Source organism: Hypanus sabinus, chromosome 13 (genome assembly GCF_030144855.1).
Source record: "Hypanus sabinus isolate sHypSab1 chromosome 13, sHypSab1.hap1, whole genome shotgun sequence".
In the NCBI taxonomy this organism is placed as follows: domain Eukaryota; kingdom Metazoa; phylum Chordata; class Chondrichthyes; order Myliobatiformes; family Dasyatidae; genus Hypanus; species Hypanus sabinus.
This window is the reverse complement of record NC_082718.1, coordinates 76,189,012-76,208,018: the sequence shown is the minus strand read 5'-3', so window position 1 is coordinate 76,208,018 and position 19,007 is coordinate 76,189,012. Positions and strand designations below refer to the sequence as shown.

Below are 19,007 nucleotides of genomic sequence, written 5' to 3'. Positions count from 1 at the left end.
CGGTTCTGGTTTGTGGACTGTAGTTACGATGGGGGGATAGTGGGAGTGTGGAGGGGGGAAAGTGTATGTCTGAGATACTGCGGTGATTGTGGACTGTAGTTATGATGGGGGTGTAGCGGGAGTGTGGAGGGGGAGAGAGTCTGTCTGAGGTATCAAGGTGCTGGTTTGTTGACTGTGGTTATGATGGGGGGACGAGGGAGTGTGGAGGGGGGAGAGAGTCTGTCTGAAATACTGCGGTGCTGGTTTGTGGACTGTAGTTATGATGTGGGTTTGGAGGGAGTATGGAGGGGGGAGAGATTCTGTCTGAGATACTGCGGTGCTGGTTTGTGGACAGTAGTTATGATGGGGGGATTGTGGGAGTGTGGAGGGGGGAAAGTGTATGTCTGAGATACTGTTCTGGTTTGTGGACTGTAGTTATGATTGGGGGGGTAGAGGGAGTGTGGAGGGGGGAGAGAGTCTGTCTGAGATACTGCAGTGATTGTGGATTGTAGTTATGATGGGGGTGTAGAGGGAGTGTGGAGGGGGGAGGGAATCTGTCTGAGATTCTGTGATGCTCTTTTGTGGACTATAGTTATGATGGGGGGGTAGAGGGAGTGTGGAGGGGGGAGAGAGTCTGTCTGAGATACCGAGGTGCTGGTTTGTGAAATAGTTTTGATGGGGGGTAGAGGGAGTGTGGAGCGGGGAGGGGGTGTGTCTGAGATACTGCGGTGCTGGTTTGTGGACTGTAGTTATGATGGGGGGGTAGAGGGAGTGAGGAGGGGCGAGAGAGTCTGTCTGTGATACTGCGGTGCTAGTTTGTGGGCTGTAGTTATGATGGGGGGGTAGAGGAAGTGTGGAGGGGTGAGAGAGTCTGTCTGAGATACTGCGGTGCTAGTTTGTGGGCTGTAGTTATGATGCGGGGTAGAGGGAGTGTGGAGGGGTGAGAGAGACTGTCCTAGATACTGCGGTGCTGTTTTGTGGACTGTAGTTATGATGGGGGGGTAGAGGGAGTGTGGAGGGGGGAGAGAGTCTGTCTGAGATACTGCGTTGCTGGTTTGTGGACTGTAGTTATGATGGGGGGTAAAGGCAGTGTGGAGGGGGGAGAGAGTCTGTCTGAGATCCCGAGGTGCTGGTTTGTGGAATCTGGTAATGATGAGGGGGTAGAGGGAGTGAGGAGGGGGGAGTGAGTCTTTCTGAGGTATCAAGGTGCTGTTTTGTGGGCTGTAGTTATGATGGGGGGGTAGAGGGAGTGAGGCGGGGGGAGAGTGTCTGTCTGAGATACTGCGGTGCTAGTTTGTGGGCTGTAGTTATGTTGGGGGTTAGAATGAGTGTAGAGGGGGGAGAGAGTCTGTCTGAGATACTGCGGTGCTGGTTTGTGGACTGTAGTTATGATGGGGGGGTAGAGGGAGTGTGGAAGGGGGAGAGAGTGTGTCTGAGATACCGAGGTGCTGGTTTGTGGACTGGTTTTGATGGGGGATAGAGGGAGTGTGGAGGGGGGAGAAAGTCTGTCTGAGATACTGCTGTGCTGGTTTCTGGACTGTAGTTACGATGGGGTGGATTGGGAGTATGGAGGGGGGAGAGAATCTCTCTAATATACTGCGGTGCTGGTTTGTCGACTGTAGTTATGATGGGGGGTAGAGGGAGTGTGGAGGGGTGAGAGAGTCTGTCTGAGATATCAAGGAGTTGGTTTGTGGGCTTTAGTTATGATGGGGGGTAGAGGGAGTGTGGAGGGGGGAGAGAGACTGTCTGAGATACTGAGGTGCTGGTTTGTGGACTGTAGTTATGATGGGGGGGTAGAGGGAGTGTGGAGGAGGGAGAGAGTCTGTCTGTGATACCGAGCTGCTGGTTTGTGGACTGTAGTTACGATGGGGGGGGAGAGGGAGTGTGGAGGGGGGAGAGAGTCTGTCTGAAATACTGCGGTGCTGGTTTGTGGACTGTAGTTATGATGGGGGTTTAGAGGGAGTATGGAGGGGGGATTCTGTCTGAGATACTGCGGTGCTGGTTTGTGGACTGTAGTTATGATGGGGGGTAGAGGGAGTGTGGAGTGCGGAGAGAGTCTGTCTGAGATACCGAGCTGCTGGTTTGTGGACGGTAGTTATGATGGGGTGTAGAGGAAGTCGGGAGGGGGGAGAGAGTCTGTCTGAGATATTGTGGTGCTGGTTTGTGGGCTGTAGTTATGATGGGGGGTAGAGGGAGTGTGGAGGGGGGAGAGAGTCTGTCTGAGATCCCGAGGTGCTAGTTTGTGGACTGTAGTTCTGATGGGGGTTAGAATGAGTGTGGAGGGGGGAGAGAGTCTGTCTGACGTATCAAGGTGCTGGTTTGTGGATTGTAGTTGTGATGGGTGTAGAGGGAGTTTCGAGGGGGGAGGGAGTCTGTCTGAGGCATCAATGTGCTGGTTTGTGGACTGTAGTTATGATGGGGGGGTAGAGGGAGTGTGGAGGGGGTAGAGAGTCTGTCTCAGATACTACGGTGCTGATTTGTGGACTGTAGTTATGATGGGGAGTAGAGGGAGTTTGGAGCGGGGAGAGAGTCTGTCTGAGATACCGAGGTCCTGGTTTGTGGACTGTAGTTATGATGGGGGGTAGAGGGAGTGTGGAGCGGGGAGAGAGTCTGTCTGAGATACCGAGGTGTTGGTTTTTGGACTCTAGTTTTGATGGGGAGGTAGAAGGAGTGTGGAGGGGGGAGATAGTCTGTCTCAGATATCAAGGTGTTCGTTTGTGGACTGTAGTTATGATGGGGGTTAGAGGGAGTATGGAGGGGGGAGAGATTCTGTCTGAAATACTGCGGTTCTGGTTTGTGGACTGTAGTTACGATGGGGGGATAGTGGGAGTGTGGAGGGGGGAAAGTGTATGTCTGAGATACTGCGGTGATTGTGGACTGTAGTTATGATGGGGGTGTAGAGGGAGTGTGGAGGGGGGAGAGAGTCTGTCTGAGATACCGAGGTGCTGGTTTGTGGACTGTAGTTACGATGGGGGGGGAGAGGGAGTGTGGAGGGGGAGAGAGTCTGTCTGAGGTGTCAAGGTGCTGGTTTGTTGACTGTGGTTATGATGGGGGGTAGAGGGAGTGTGGAGGGGGGAGAGAGTCTGTCTGAAATACTGCGGTGCTGGTTTGTGGACTGTAGTTATGATGGGGGTTTGGAGGGAGTATGGAGGGGGGAGAGATTCTGTCTGAGATACTGCGGTGCTGGTTTGTGGACTGTAGTTATGATGGGGGTTAGAATGAGTGTAGAGGGGGGAGAGAGTCTGTCTGAGATACTGCGGTGCTGGTTTGTGGACTGGTTTTGATGGGGGATAGAGGGAGTGTGGAGGGGGGAGAAAGTCTGTCTGAGATACTGCTGTGCTGGTTTCTGGACTGTAGTTACGATGGGGTGGATTGGGAGTATGGAGGGGGGAGAGAATCTCTCTAATATACTGCGGTGCTGGTTTGTCGACTGTAGTTATGATGGGGGGTAGAGGGAGTGTGGAGGGGGGAGAGAGACTGTCTGAGATACTGAGGTGCTGGTTTGTGGACTGTAGTTATGATGGGGGGGTAGAGGGAGTGTGGAGGGGGAGAGAGTCTGTCTGAGGTATCAGGGTGCTGGTTTGTTGACTGTGGTCATGATGGGGGGTAGAGGGACTGTGGAGGGGGAGAGAGTCTGTCCGAGATACTGCGGTGCTGGTTTGTGGGCTGTAGTTATGATGCGGGTTAGAGGGAGTGTGGAGGAGGGAGAGAGTCTGTCTGTGATACCGAGCTGCTGGTTTGTGGACTGTAGTTACGATGGGGGGGGAGAGGGAGTGTGGAGGGGGGAGAGAGTCTGTCTGAAATACTGCGGTGCTGGTTTGTTGACTGTAGTTATGATGGGGGTTTAGAGGGAGTATGGAGGGGGGAGAGATTCTGTCTGAGATACTGCGGTGCTGGTTTGTGGACTGTAGTTATGATGGGGGGTAGAGGGAGTGTGGAGTGCGGAGAGAGTCTGTCTGAGATACCGAGCTGCTGGTTTGTGGACGGTAGTTATGATGGGGTGTAGAGGAAGTCGGGAGGGGGGAGAGAGTCTGTCTGAGATATTGTGGTGCTGGTTTGTGGGCTGTAGTTATGATGGGGGGGTAGAGGGAGTGTGGAGGGGGGAGAGAGTCTGTCTGATATCCCGAGGTGCTAGTTTGTGGACTGTAGTTCTGATGGGGGTTAGAATGAGTGTGGAGGGGGGAGAGAGTCTGTCTGACGTATCAAGGTGCTGGTTTGTGGATTGTAGTTGTGATGGGTGTAGAGGGAGTTTCGAGGGGGGAGGGAGTCTGTCTGAGGCATCAATGTGCTGGTTTGTGGACTGTAGTTATGATGGGGGGGTAGAGGGAGTGTGGAGGGGGTAGAGAGTCTGTCTCAGATACTACGGTGCTGATTTGTGGACTGTAGTTATGATGGGGAGTAGAGGGAGTTTGGAGGGCGGAGAGAGTCTGTCTGAGATACCGAGGTGCTGGTTTGTGGACTGTAGTTATGATGGGGGGTAGAGGGAGTGTGGAGCGGGGAGAGAGTCTGTCTGAGATACCGAGGTGTTGGTTTTTGGACTCTAGTTTTGATGGGGAGGTGGAAGGAGTGTGGACGGGGGAGATAGTCTGTCTCAGATATCAAGGTGTTCGTTTGTGGACTGTAGTTATGATGGGGGTTAGAGGGAGTATGGAGGGGGGAGAGAGTATGTCTGAGATACCGAGGTCCTGGTTTGTGGACTGTAGTTATGATGGGGGGTAGAGGGAGTGCGGAGCGGGGAGAGAGTCTGTCTGAGATACCGAGGTGTTGGTTTTTGGACTCTAGTTTTGATGGGGAGGTAGAAGGAGTGTGGAGGGGGGAGATAGTCTGTCTCAGATATCAAGGTGTTCGTTTGTGGACTGTAGTTATGATGGGGGTTAGAGGGAGTATGGAGGGGGGAGAGATTCTGTCTGAAATACTGCGGTTCTGGTTTGTGGACTGTAGTTACGATGGGGGGATAGTGGGAGTGTGGAGGGGGGAAAGTGTATGTCTGAGATACTGCGGTGATTGTGGACTGTAGTTATGATGGGGGTGTAGAGGGAGTGTGGAGGGGGGAGAGAGTCTGTCTGAGATACCGAGGTGCTGGTTTGTGGACTGTAGTTACGATGGGGGGGGAGAGGGAGTGTGGAGGGGGAGAGAGTCTGTCTGAGGTGTCAAGGTGCTGGTTTGTTGACTGTGGTTATGATGGGGGGTAGAGGGAGTGTGGAGGGGGGAGAGAGTCTGTCTGAAATACTGCGGTGCTGGTTTGTGGACTGTAGTTATGATGGGGGTTTGGAGGGAGTATGGAGGGGGGAGAGATTCTGTCTGAGATACTGCGGTGCTGGTTTGTGGACTGTAGTTATGATGGGGGGATTGTGGGAGTGTGGAGGGGGGAAAGTGTATGTCTGAGATACTGTTCTGGTTTGTGGACTGTAGTTATGATTGGGGGGGTAGAGGGAGTGTGGAGGGGGGAGAGAATCTGTCTGACATTCTGTGATGCTCTTTTGTGGACTATAGTTATGATGGGGGGGTAGAGGGAGTGTGGAGGGGGGAGAGAGTCTGTCTGAGATACCGAGGTGCTGGTTTGTGAAATAGTTTTGATGGGGGGTAGAGGGAGTGTGGAGCGGGGAGGGGGTGTGTCTGAGATACTGCGGTGCTGGTTTGTGGACTGTAGTTATGATGGGGGGTAGAGGGAGTGTGGAGGGGGGAGAGAGTCTGTCTGAGATACCGAGGTCCTGGTTTGTGGACTGTAGTTATGATGGGGGGTAGAGGGAGTGTGGAGGGGGGAGAGAGTCTGTCTGAGATCCCGAGGTGCTGGTTTGTGGACTGTAGTTATGATCGGGGGGTAGAGGGAGTGTGGAGGGGGTAGAGAATTTGTCTGAGATACTGCGGTGCTGGTTTGTGGACTTTAGTTATGATGGGGGGTAGAGGGAGTGTGGAGGGGGGAGACAGTCTGTCTGAGATACTGCGGTGTTGTTTTGTGGAATGCAGTAATATGGGGGCTAGAGGGAGTGAGGAGGGGGGAGAGAGTCAGTCTGAGCTATCAAGGTGCTGGTTTGTGGGCTGTAGTTATGATGGGGGGGTAGAGGGAGTGTGGAGGGGGGACAGAGTCTGTCTGAGATACCGAGGTCCTGTTTTGTGGACTGTAGTTATGATGGAGGGTGGAGGGACTGTGGAGGGGGGAGGGAGTCTGTCTGAGATACCGAGGTGCTGGTTTGTGGACTGTAGTTATGATGGGGGGGTAGAGGGAGTGTGGAGGGGGGACAGAGTCTGTCTGAGATCCCAAGGTGCTGGTTTGTGGACTGTAGTTATGATGGGGGGCAGAGGGTGTATGGAGCGGGGAGAGAGTCTGTCTGAGATAGTGCGGTGCTGGTTTGTGGACTGTAGTTATGATGGGGGGGGCGAAAAGGGAGTGTGGAGGGGTGAGAGAGTCTGTCTGAGATACTGCGGTGCTGGTTTGTGGACTGTAGTTATGATGGGGGGTAGAGGCATTGTGGAGTGGGGAGAGAGTCTGTCTGAGATACTGCGGTGCTAGTTTGTCAGCTGTAGTTATGATGGGGGTTAGAGGGAGTGTGGAGGGGGGAGAGAGTCTGTCTGAGATACTGCGGTGATTGTGGACTGTAGTTATGATGGGGGGGGTAGAGGGAGTATGGAGGGGGGAGAGAGTCTGTCTGAGATCCCGAGGTGCTGGTTTGTGGACTGTAGTTATGATGGGGGGTAGAGGGAGTGTGGAAGGGGGAGAGAGTGTGTCTGAGATACCGAGGTGCTGGTTTGTGGACTAGTTTTGATGGGGGGTAGAGGGAGTGTGGAGGGGGGAGAAAGTCTGTCTGAGATACTGCTGTGCTGGTTTCTGGACTGTAGTTACGATGGGGTGGATTGGGAGAATGGAGGGGGGAGAGAATCTGTCTGAGATACTGCGGTGCTGGTTTGTGGACTGTACTGATGTGGGGGTAGAGGGAGTGTGGAAGGGGGAGAGAGACTGTCTGAGATGCTGAGGTGCTGGTTTGTGGACTGTAGTTATGATGGGGGGGTAGAGTGAGTGTGGAGGGGGGAGAGAGACTGTCTGAGATGCTGAGGTGCTGGTTTGTGGACTGTATTTATGATGGGGGATAGAGGGAGGGTGGACGGGGGAGATAATCTGTCTGAGACACCGAGCTGCTGGTTTGTGGACTGTAGTTATGATGGGGGTGTAGAGGAAGTGGGGAGGGGGGAGAGAGTCTGTCTGAGATACTGCGGTGCTGGTTTGTGGACTGCAGTTACGATGGGGGGGAGAGGGAGTGTGGAGGGGGGAGAGGGAGTGTGGAGGGGGGAGAGAGTCTGTCTGAGGTATCAAGTTTCTGGTTTGTGGACTGTAGTTATGATGGGGGGTAGAGGGAGTGCGGAGCGTGGAGAGAGTCTGTCTGAGATACCGAGGTGCTGGTTTTTGGAGTGTAGTTATGATGGGGGGTAGAGGGAGTGCGGAGCGGGGAGAGAGTCTGTCTGAGATACCGAGGTGCTGGTTTTTGGACTGTAGTTATGATGGGGAGGTAGAGGGAGTGTGAAGGGGGGAGAGAGTCTGTCTGAGATACTGCGGTGCTGGTTTGTGGACTGTAGTTATGATGGGGGGGGGGGGTAGAGGGAGTGTGAAGGGGGGAGAGAGTCTGTCTGAGATACCGAGCTGCTGGTTTGTGGACTGTAGTTATGATGGGGTGTAGAGGAAGTCGGGAGGGGGGAGAGAGTCTGTCTGAGATACTGTGGTGCTGGTTTGTGGGCTTTAGTTATGATGTGGGGTAGAGGGAGTGTGGATGGGGGAGGGAGTCTGTCTGAGATCCCGAGGTGCTGGTTTGTGGACTGTAGTTACGATGGGGTGGAGAGGGAGTGTGGATGGGGGAGAGAGTCTGTCTGAGATCCCGAGGTGCTGGTTTGTGGACTGTAGTTATGATGGGGGTTAGAATGAGTGTGGAGGGGGGAGAGAGTCTGTCTGACGTATCAAGGTGCTGGTTTGTTGATTGTAGTTGTGATGGGTGTAGAGGGAGTTTCGAGGGGGGAGGGAGTCTGTCTGAGGCATCAATGTGCTGGTTTGTGGACTGTAGTTATGATGGGGAGTAGAGGGAGTTTGGAGGGCGGAGAGAGTCTGTCTGAGATACCGAGGTCCTGGTTTGTGGACTGTAGTTATGATGGGGGGTAGAGGGAGTGCGGAGCGGGGAGAGAGTCTGTCTGAGATACCGAGGTGCTGGTTTTTGGACTGTAGTTATGATGGGGAGGTAGAGGGAGTGTGAAGCGGGGAGAGAGTCTGTCTGAGATACTGCGGTGCTGGTTTGTGGACTGTAGTTCTGATGGGGGGGGTAGAGGGAGTGTGAAGGGGGGAGAGAGTGTGTCTGAGATCCCGAGGTGCTGGCTTGTGGACTGTAGTTATGATGGGGGTAGAGGGAGTTTCGAGGGGGGAGAGAGTCTGTCTGAGATACTGCGGTGCTGGTTTGTGGACTGTAGTTATGATGGGGGGGTAGAGGGAGTGTGGAGGAGGGAGAGAGCCTGTCTGAGATACTGCGGTGCTGGTTTGTGGACTGTAGTTATGATGGGGGGGAAGAGGGACTGTGGAGGGGTGAGAGAGTCTGTCTGAGATATCAAGGTGTTGGTTTGTGGGCTTTAGTTATAATGGGGGGTAGAGGGAGTGTGGAGGGGGGAGATAGTCTGTCTCAGATATCAAGGTGTTCGTTTGTGGACTGTAGTTATGATGGGGGTTAGAGGGAGTATGGAGGGGGGAGAGATTCTGTCTGAAATACTGCGGTTCTGGTTTGTGGACTGTAGTTAAGATGGGGGGATAGTGGGAGTGTGGAGGGGGGAAAGTGTATGTCTGAGATACTGCGGTGATTGTGGACTGTAGTTATGATGGGGGTGTAGAGGGAGTGTGGAGGGGGGAGAGAGTCTGTCTGAGATACCGAGTGCTGGTTTGTGGACTAGTTTTGATGGGGGGTAGAGGGAGTGTGGAGGGGGGAGAGAGTCTGTCTGAGATACCGAGGTGCTGGTTTTTGGAGTGTAGTTATGATGGGGGGTAGAGGGAGTGCGGAGCGGGGAGAAAGTCTGTCTGAGATACCGAGGTGCTGGTTTTTGGACTGTAGTTATGATGGGGAGGTAGAGGGAGTGTGAAGGGGGGAGAGAGTCTGTCTGAGATACTGCGGTGCTGGTTTGTGGACTGTAGTTATGATGGGGGGGGGGGTAGAGGGAGTGTGAAGGGGGGAGAGAGTCTGTCTGAGATACCGAGCTGCTGGTTTGTGGACTGTAGTTATGATGGGGTGTAGAGGAAGTCGGGAGGGGGGAGAGAGTCTGTCTGAGATACTGTGGTGCTGGTTTGTGGGCTTTAGTTATGATGTGGGGTAGAGGGAGTGTGGATGGGGGAGGGAGTCTGTCTGAGATCCCGAGGTGCTGGTTTGTGGACTGTAGTTACGATGGGGTGGAGAGGGAGTGTGGATGGGGGAGAGAGTCTGTCTGAGATCCCGAGGTGCTGGTTTGTGGACTGTAGTTATGATGGGGGTTAGAATGAGTGTGGAGGGGGGAGAGAGTCTGTCTGACGTATCAAGGTGCTGGTTTGTTGATTGTAGTTGTGATGGGTGTAGAGGGAGTTTCGAGGGGGGAGGGAGTCTGTCTGAGGCATCAATGTGCTGGTTTGTGGACTGTAGTTATGATGGGGAGTAGAGGGAGTTTGGAGGGCGGAGAGAGTCTGTCTGAGATACCGAGGTCCTGGTTTGTGGACTGTAGTTATGATGGGGGGTAGAGGGAGTGCGGAGCGGGGAGAGAGTCTGTCTGAGATACCGAGGTGCTGGTTTTTGGACTGTAGTTATGATGGGGAGGTAGAGGGAGTGTGAAGCGGGGAGAGAGTCTGTCTGAGATACTGCGGTGCTGGTTTGTGGACTGTAGTTCTGATGGGGGGGGTAGAGGGAGTGTGAAGGGGGGAGAGAGTGTGTCTGAGATCCCGAGGTGCTGGCTTGTGGACTGTAGTTATGATGGGGGTAGAGGGAGTTTCGAGGGGGGAGAGAGTCTGTCTGAGATACTGCGGTGCTGGTTTGTGGACTGTAGTTATGATGGGGGGGTAGAGGGAGTGTGGAGGAGGGAGAGAGCCTGTCTGAGATACTGCGGTGCTGGTTTGTGGACTGTAGTTATGATGGGGGGGAAGAGGGACTGTGGAGGGGTGAGAGAGTCTGTCTGAGATATCAAGGTGTTGGTTTGTGGGCTTTAGTTATGATGGGGGGTAGAGGGAGTGTGGAGGGGGGAGAGAGACTGTCTGAGATACTGAGGTGCTGGTTTGTGGACTGTATTTATGATGGGGGGGTAGAGGGAGTGTGGAGGGGGGAGATAGTCTGTCTCAGATATCAAGGTGTTCGTTTGTGGACTGTAGTTATGATGGGGGTTAGAGGGAGTATGGAGGGGGGAGAGATTCTGTCTGAAATACTGCGGTTCTGGTTTGTGGACTGTAGTTAAGATGGGGGGATAGTGGGAGTGTGGAGGGGGGAAAGTGTATGTCTGAGATACTGCAGTGATTGTGGACTGTAGTTATGATGGGGGTGTAGAGGGAGTGTGGAGGGGGGAGAGAGTCTGTCTGAGATACCGAGTGCTGGTTTGTGGACTAGTTTTGATGGGGGGTAGAGGGAGTGTGGAGGGGGGAGAGAGTCTGTCTGAGATACTGCAGTGATTGTGGATTGGTTATGATGGGGGTGTAGAGGGAGTGTGGAGGGGGAGGGAATCTGTCTGAGATTCTGTGATGCTCTTTTGTGGACTATAGTTATGATGGGGGGGTAGAGGGAGTGTGGAGGGGGGACAGAGTCTGTCTGAGATACCGAGGTCCTGTTTTGTGGACTGTAGTTATGATGGAGGGTAGAGGGACTGTGGAGGGGGGAGGGAGTCTGTCTGAGATACCGAGGTGCTGGTTTGTGGACTGTAGTTATGATGGGGGGGGTAGAGGGAGTGTGGAGGGGGGACAGAGTCTGTCTGAGATTCCGAGGTCCTGTTTTGTGGACTGTAGTTATGATGGACTCTGGATCAAGGATTCTTTGGGATTTCTGCTGTTGCTTGCATGATGTGATGTTTGCGGGGGTGGTTCGATACTGTTGCTGTTGTTTGTGCAAATGGAAGGGGGTTTTCATGTTTCTATCATTCATTCTGTGGAATTTCTTTCTTTTGTGGATGTTTGTGAAGAGGATGAATTTCAGGTTGTTTCCTGTATACGTACTCTGATATGAAATGAACCTTTGAAATCCTAAAGTTACTTAGAAGTTGTCATGTCAACGTTTCGGGCCGGGACAGGACAAAGGGTCTCAGACCGAAACGTCGACAGTATTTTCTCCTGATAGATGCTGCCTGGCCTGCTGCGTTCCACCAGCATTTTGTGTGTGTTTCTTTGAATTTCCAGCATCTGCAGATTTCCTCGTGTAGAAGTTGTCATGTTTGTCCATTTTCTAAATAGAAATAATTGTTCATTTGAATATACTTAGAAATGAGATGCACTTGACCTTTGTGTTATTCTTGTTAACAGTATGGAGGTCTCGAGTCTGTCATCACAGCAGTAATAGACGAGTATCCTCATCTGTTTGCTGAAAGGAGGGAACTGTTTGTTCTGGGGCTAATCGTGGTGTGCTTTGTGGGCTCTCTCAGCACTCTAACCAACGTAAGTATAATCCCTACTGTGTGTGTGTGTGTGTATAATATATATATGCAGGTTTTTGGAAGGTTGCTATCAAGATTGTTATAATACCCGTCAAGACCTTGGGCTTCTCAGTTATCTGCACAGCCAATGAATTACTTGTCAAATGTAGTAATTTTTATGTATGCATTTGTGGCATAATGTTTTCACAAACAGCAATGTGATAAATGTCCAGCTGATCTAACTTAGTGGTTGAAGGATGCATGCCAGCTTGTAAACCAAGACTTGACTTCATTGCTTCAAATATTGCTGTTGGATCATTAAAGACAATACGTAAAGACAAATAGGACCTTGGTTTAATTGTGGTCTAAAAAATGCCACTCCCCAAATTAAGCACTCTCTCACTCCCGTAAGGAAATGACTTTCAAATTATCTGACCCATCAGGGGGTCAACCCTGGCTGGGTCGCCTGGGCGAGAGCATCTGATGTTGAAAGACCTGAAACAGCTGATGACCCAGGTTACATCACTGATTATGTGCCCCTGCGCATCCTAGGATGTATCTCAGCACCAATCATACTGAACAAAAGATCTTGTGTCCCAAAGATAGGAGTACTGTTCCTGATTCAAGCTGATTCATTCAGTAGGCTATAAATAACTATGTTTCCCATAGGAGGAAACAGACGGATTTTCTCACCTCTCCTACAGTAACTATCCAAAACCTGCTTTCTTTCACATGACCATCAACATTTGTCCCATAACTATCCCTGTCACCTACCCACGTTGGGGTAATTTCATCATTAAAAGGCTGTTCTGCTGTTGGCGTTTAGGACAGCAAAGAAGGTTCTCCATCTCTGTCTGTCTCACACAGGTAAAGGATTCTTCATTGCTTGTTTCTGTAACAAATTGTGTTGTCCAGTCAGGGTTGTTGGCTCTGGGCTGAACCCCTCAACCTGGAGGACTGGTGGACCACCCTTGGTTTGGCCTCTATCCTTTGACCTGTTTGGCATGGGTGACCCTACCAAGAGCCAAAGCATAAAGTCCTGACTCCAGCCAACATAGCTCATTGAGGCATGCAAGCCTCCAAACCCTATGACAAGGTTGTGATCCTCCTGGAGGATTGAAGTAATTACAAACAGTTTATTCACCTTTTCCATTCAGTTCTATTGAAACAGAACTGACTGCTGGGACACAACTGCTACCAACGTGCAATGGTCTCACATGGATTTGTTCTAACAACCAAAAGGTGAATCTTTTTCCACCAATGAGTGAGTATTTTGGATGGGCACTGCTGAAGAGGCAGAAATGGCTAATGGAAAGAGCAGGAGAGTTCTTGTGGACAATTAAAACACTTAACACTCAACTCCAGGCCATTACTCTTTTGGTTTATGGTCCCCTTGTCACTCAGGATAGTTCACATCCCTCATGGATCTATCTTCTGACTTGGAAGTGAGTTAGACACTTTCCCAATATTGCAGCAGTGAGCAATCTCTGAGGTCATCCATTTCACCACCCTCTAATGAAACACACACAGAAGTGGTCTTGGGCTAAGATTTTCAGACAACTGGCAGTTGCAGTAAACTGATAACTTGCCCAACACTCACATTAGTGAAATCTAAACCACTGTCAAGTCAGGTCTGGTCCTAGTAAGGTTTACAGGAAAGCTGACCATTTTCATAACTCTGTGTCTTTATTTTTCCATATCACTGTGCCATCTTTAGTTTCCAACAATATTCATTCTTTAAGGCTTCTTGTGTGGGATTGGCAATTAGTGTGGAACTAGTGTTATGAATGTACCACAGCTCTGAGGGGCTGAAGGGTGCAGGGTAGCCCCCCTCCTTTGTGAGAATCGCAAGATCACTATTGAGTCAGTCCAGGAGACCCAGGAAATGAGAGAAAGACATGCAGAATTCACAAAGATTGGAATGTGACCTGGCCTCCGAGAAGCGGACCCATTGATACCGGCTATTGTCTCTTGGAAATGGACATGTGTATTGAATCCTGTAGGATGCATTGAAGCCCCAGGCAATGAACCGAGGGGGAGGTTGGTGGAGAGATTGCATCATCTCAACCTGATTGACATCTGAGACCCTGTGAGTCAGGATAAAAGATGGTCTGGGGAACAGCCCCTCAGACGCACCAGAAGAAACGCTAGCAATCCCGTAATAGCAAAAGCCGGTGGGAAGGCCACGTGCATCCGTTTCCATTTGCCCCGGAATCGGTGGGCCTTTACCACGGATGAACGGTTTTTAGCTAACAACGGGGAAACCAACTCCCAACGACTCCCGAAGGATTGACATCATAAAAGGACTGGGCAAGTTTTAACCCTTCTTTCTCTCAAACCAAAACGCTGCAGCTTGAATGACTTTCGTATTTCCATCGGACAATCCATTATCCCCTAGACAACGACAGAGCTATTTCTTATTGATTATCATTATACCCGCACTTTTAGATTTAGTATTAATGACGTATATTATCTGTATGTTTGCATTGATATTATTTTGTGTATTAATCTTTCAGGGAGGAGCATATGTGGTCAAGCTGATGGAAGATTTTGGATCTGGTTCCTGCCTTATTGCTGTGGTATTACTAGAATCCATAGCAGTTTCTTGGTTTTATGGTAAGGTAGCCACATTCTTCATTATATTAGATAAAAGTTTATGAAGCGATGCGAAAAATGTTTCAGGAAGTTGATTCTTGCACATACTGTTTTGTCCTCGAGTAGGAGGGAGGGAGCACGCATGCATGTTATTAGGGGTACTGTGGAACTGGCAGAAAGACTACTGGCCTATTAAAATACAATGCTAATATCTTCAATTGTGGCACTGTGCAGCCAAAAGAATGTCCTTTTCAGCAGAACTGACCAGGTAGTTCTCAGGGCTGATATTAGGCTCCTAAGTTGCAATACACTGATAGAAGCAGCTTGTCCATACGACCATAAGATGTAGGAACAGAATTAGGCCATTCAGCCCATCAAGTCCATTTCATCATAGCTGATCCCGGATCCCATTCAACCCCATATACCTGCCCTTTCACCATATCCCTTGATGCTCCAACCAATCAAGGGTCTATCAACATCCACTTTGAATATGCCCACAGAGTTGGTCTCCACTGCTGTCTGTGGCAGAGCATTCCACAGATTCACCACTCTTTGGCTAAAAAAACTCCTCCTTACTTCTGTTCTAAAAGGTCACCCCTCAATTTTGAGGCTATGCTCTCTAGTTCTGGATACACCTCCACCACCACCAGAAGGAACATGCTCTCCACATCCACCTTATCTAGTCCGTTCAACATTCACACACAAAATGCTGGTGGAACACCGCAGGCCAGGCAGCATCTATAGGGAGAAGCACTGTCAACGTTTCGGGCCGAGACCCTTCGTCAGGACCCGAAATGTCGACAGCGCTTCTCCCTATAGATGCTGCCTGGCCTGCCGTGTTCCACCAGCATTTTGTGTGTGTTGTTGTTTGAATTTCCAGCATCTACAGATTTCCTCGTGTTTGCCGTTCAACATTCAGTAGTTTCAATGAGGTCCCCATGTATTCTTCTAAATTCCAGTGAGTACAGGCTCAAATGCTCCTCATATGTTAACCTCTTTATTCCCGGAATCATCCTCATGAACCTCCTCTGGACTCTCTCCAATGACACGACATCCTTTCTGAGATAAGAGGCCCAAAACTGTTGACAATACTCCAAGTGCTGCCTGACTGGTGTCTTATAAAGCTTCAGCATTATCTCTTTGTTTTTATATTCTATTCCCCTTGAAATAAATGGCAATATTGCATTTGCCTTCTTTACCACAGACTCAACCTGTAAGTTAACCTTCTGGCAGTCTTGCACCTCCTGGGACTCCTAAGTCCCATTGCCCCTCTGATGTTTGACTTTTCTCCCCAGGTAATAGTCTGCACCATTGTTCCTTTTACCAAAATGCATTGTCTTACATTCCCCAACACTGTATTCTGTCTGCCGCTTTTTTGCCCACTCTTCCAATTTGTCTGTCTTTCTGCAATTGCATTGCTTCCTCAGCACTACCTACTGCTCCACCTATCTTTGTATTATCCATAAACTTTGCCATAAAGCCATCAATTCCACTATCTAAATCAATGACAAGCAATGTAAAAAGTAGCAGTCCCAGTACTGACCCCTGAGGAACATCACTAATCACTGGCAGCCAACTTAAAAAGGACCTCTCTATTCCCACTCATTTCCTCCTTTCTTCAGCCATTCTGCTATCTATGCTAGAATATTTCCTGTAACACCATAGGATTTATCTGGTTAAGCATCCTCATGTGAGGCACCTTATCAAATGCCTTCTGAAAATCTAAGTAAATGACATCCACTACCTCTTGTTTGTCCACCCTGCTTGTTACTTGCTTGAAGAGTTCTAACAGATTTTTCAGGCAAGATTTCCCTTTACAGAAACCATGCTGACTTTGACTTATTTTATCATTGGTCTCCAAGTACCCTGAAACCTCATCTTTAATAATGGACTCCAGTAATTTCCCAGGCTCTGAGGTTAGATTAACTGACCTATAATGTTCTTTCTTTTGCCTTCTTCCCTTCTTAAAGAATGGGGTGACATTTGCAATCTTCCAGTCCTCTGAGACCATGCCAGAATCAAGTGATTCTTGAAAGATCATGACCAATTATGTCTTCAGCAACCTTTCAGGATGCTGGGATGTAGTCCACCTGATCTGGGTGACTTGTCCAGCTTAACACCTTTGAGTTTGTATAACACTTTTTCCTTTGTATTGGCAATGGAACCCTCTCCTGCTTCCTGACAGTCACAGACCTCTGGCATACAGCTAGTGTCTTCCACAGTAAAGACAGAAGCAAAGTACTTATTAAGTTCACCTGCTATTTCTTTGTCCCCCATTACTACCTCACCAGCACCATTTTCCAGTGGTCCAATATCAACTCATGCCTCCCTTTTATCCTTTATATAACAGATTATATTATTGACTAGTTTGCCCTCGAATTTAATCTTTTCCCTTCTTCTAGGGCTTTTAGTTACCTTTGTTGGATTTTAAAAGCTTCCCAATCATCCAACTTCCCACTCACTTTTGCTATCTTATATGCCTTTTCCTTGGCTTTTGCACAGTCCTCAACTTCCCTTATCAGCCACAGTTGTCTAGCCCAGCCATTTGAGAGTAACTACTTCTGGGGCACCAATCTATCCTGTGCCTTGTGAACTATCTCCAGGAATTTCAGCCACCTCTGCTCTGCCATCATCCCTGCCAGTATCCTCCTCCAATCCACCTGGGCAAGTCCTCTCTCATGCCTCTGTAATTCCCTTTATTCCATTGCAATATTGATACATGTGACTTGTGTTTCTCCCTCTCAAACTGCAGTATGTATTTAATCATGTTATGATCACTGCCTCCTAAGGGTTCCTTTACATTAAGCTGAATAATAAAATTTGGGTTAATACACAGCACCTAATCTAAGAATAAACTTTCCCTTAGTAGGCTTGTACACAAGCTGCTCTAAAAGGCCACCTGGTAGGCACTCAACAAATTCCCTCTCTTGTGATCTGACACCAATCTTATTGTCCTACCACTAAACCTGTTAGTGTGTGCCTATTTTACATCCAATTGGCCTCATTGTACATCAGTTTCTATTGCCTTGATTTATATTGTCTGAGTGAGGACAGAATCATTCAATGGGAGAGAGGGAGAGGGAGGAAGAAGGGGAAGCAGGGAGGGAGAGGGGGAAGGGGAGAGAGAAATAATGAGAGGCAATTAACCATGAGAGAGGAAGAGCAGAAAATAGAACTTTAATTAATTTTTCAACTATTATCATGAACCACAAAATGAAATTTTGAAAAAAATGAAAACAATACTCTAAAAATTGTTTCAAATGTATAATTATACTTCCACAAGTAATTAAAGTCTAGTTCCTCTGTTTCTTTTTGATCACCATTCTGTGCTGTGTTAGATGCTCTTCGTTTGTACAACAAAAAATTCATTTCAATTGACCTCATGAAGGTTGGCCACAAATATAAAGCACCAAAAGATATTGTTGGCTTGATTCCACCAAGTATTTGAGCTATGGAAAATATAAAGGAGAAAGTATAATCTTAAAAAATGGTTTTAGATTAATATTAATACAGGGCAGAAATTCATGACAAGTGATATGAATATGCCCATTACATGTTAAAGTGAGATTACTCTGATTTTCCCATACATCTATGCCATGTAATATTGCAAGATTCAGACCCATTTCTACCCCTACCCTGAAACAAATGTACAAAACTTAAGTATATATTTAGTTCATTGATGCTGTTTCAAATTGCACATCACCATTGCCCAGAAGCTCTGTGAATATTTTATTCTCTCTTGTTCTTGTAATTACAACTCTTTCTCCTTGATTTACTTCCAGGAGTCCAGCAATTCTGCAATGACATCCGGACAATGTTGGGATTTGCTCCAGGGCTGTTCTGGAGAGTTTGTTGGGTGGGCATTAGCCCTGCCTTTCTTGCTGTGAGTAGCAATGCTGTTGTCAGACTGGTTTGTATATCACAAGAAAGTGTCCCTTTGTTTCCTATTAAGGGCAATTCCCCTACTGTATTGCTGACATGCTATTGACATGAATCATTCAATTCTTGATGGTTTTCACTGTGATGTTCCAGACTGTCCAGTTCCTTTCCAACTTGGCCCCAAGGACTGGTTTGAAGTAAAATGCAAATTTCGGGAGGAACTCAGTGGTCAGGAGGGCTCCATGGAGGAAAAGGGTTAGTTAGCATTTCAGGTCAAGACAGATGCTGATGCTTGGCCCAAAACATTGATTATACTTTTGCATCCACGGATGCAGGTAATTCCAACAACTACGATCTGGTCTGACTGATTTAGGTTTGAAATCCATTGGCTTTGCATCTGGTCTGATGCAAATGTGTACACTGTACTCTGTTACTTGGTGAAACTGTCTCCCAACAAATTACCTTTCTAATAATATTACAAAATGTAACTTTGAACTTCCAACTCTGTGAATGGTCTTTCAATCTAAACTTGGGTTACCTCAGTCATTCCTGTAACGTATGCATCTGTTTCTTTTAGACCCCCCCCCCCCCCTTAGCACTGATTATGGACTGATAACTTACTTATGCGCAAAGATCAGTTGTCTACGCGTGTGCGTTGATCTGTTCTCTTCCGCTGCAATGTGAATACACCAGTTAAAGTCACCTCCGTGTGTGTGCCTTTATTTGTATTGTAGATGCACAGACACAACAAACTGGTGATGAGTATGAACCTGAATGTCAGGGGATATCACCAACTGCGCTGACATTTGTGGGATCACAGAATTCAGAGGAAGGGAGAGAGACGGTGAGAGAAAAGAGTTGAACAGTATGGAGTGTTAACAGTATGGAGTTAAACAGTGTGTTGGCCACAGTATGGCCAACACACACACACGAACAAAGGGGTGTGTGAGTAATAGTGCATG

The 19,007-nt window shown here is 48.8% G+C and overlaps 1 protein-coding gene across 1 annotated transcript in view; it reads left to right on the top strand.

Annotated features, from left to right (window-relative positions):
• The window catches only part of LOC132403998 (sodium-dependent serotonin transporter-like), a 99,291-nt gene that overhangs the window by 57,712 nt on the left and 22,572 nt on the right, over window positions 1-19,007 (top strand). The window contains exons 9-11 of the mRNA XM_059987921.1: window positions 11,462-11,593; window positions 14,088-14,187; window positions 17,949-18,049. Coding sequence (XP_059843904.1) covers window positions 11,462-11,593; window positions 14,088-14,187; window positions 17,949-18,049 — 333 coding nt within the window. The remainder of the gene's footprint in view (window positions 1-11,461; window positions 11,594-14,087; window positions 14,188-17,948; window positions 18,050-19,007) is intronic.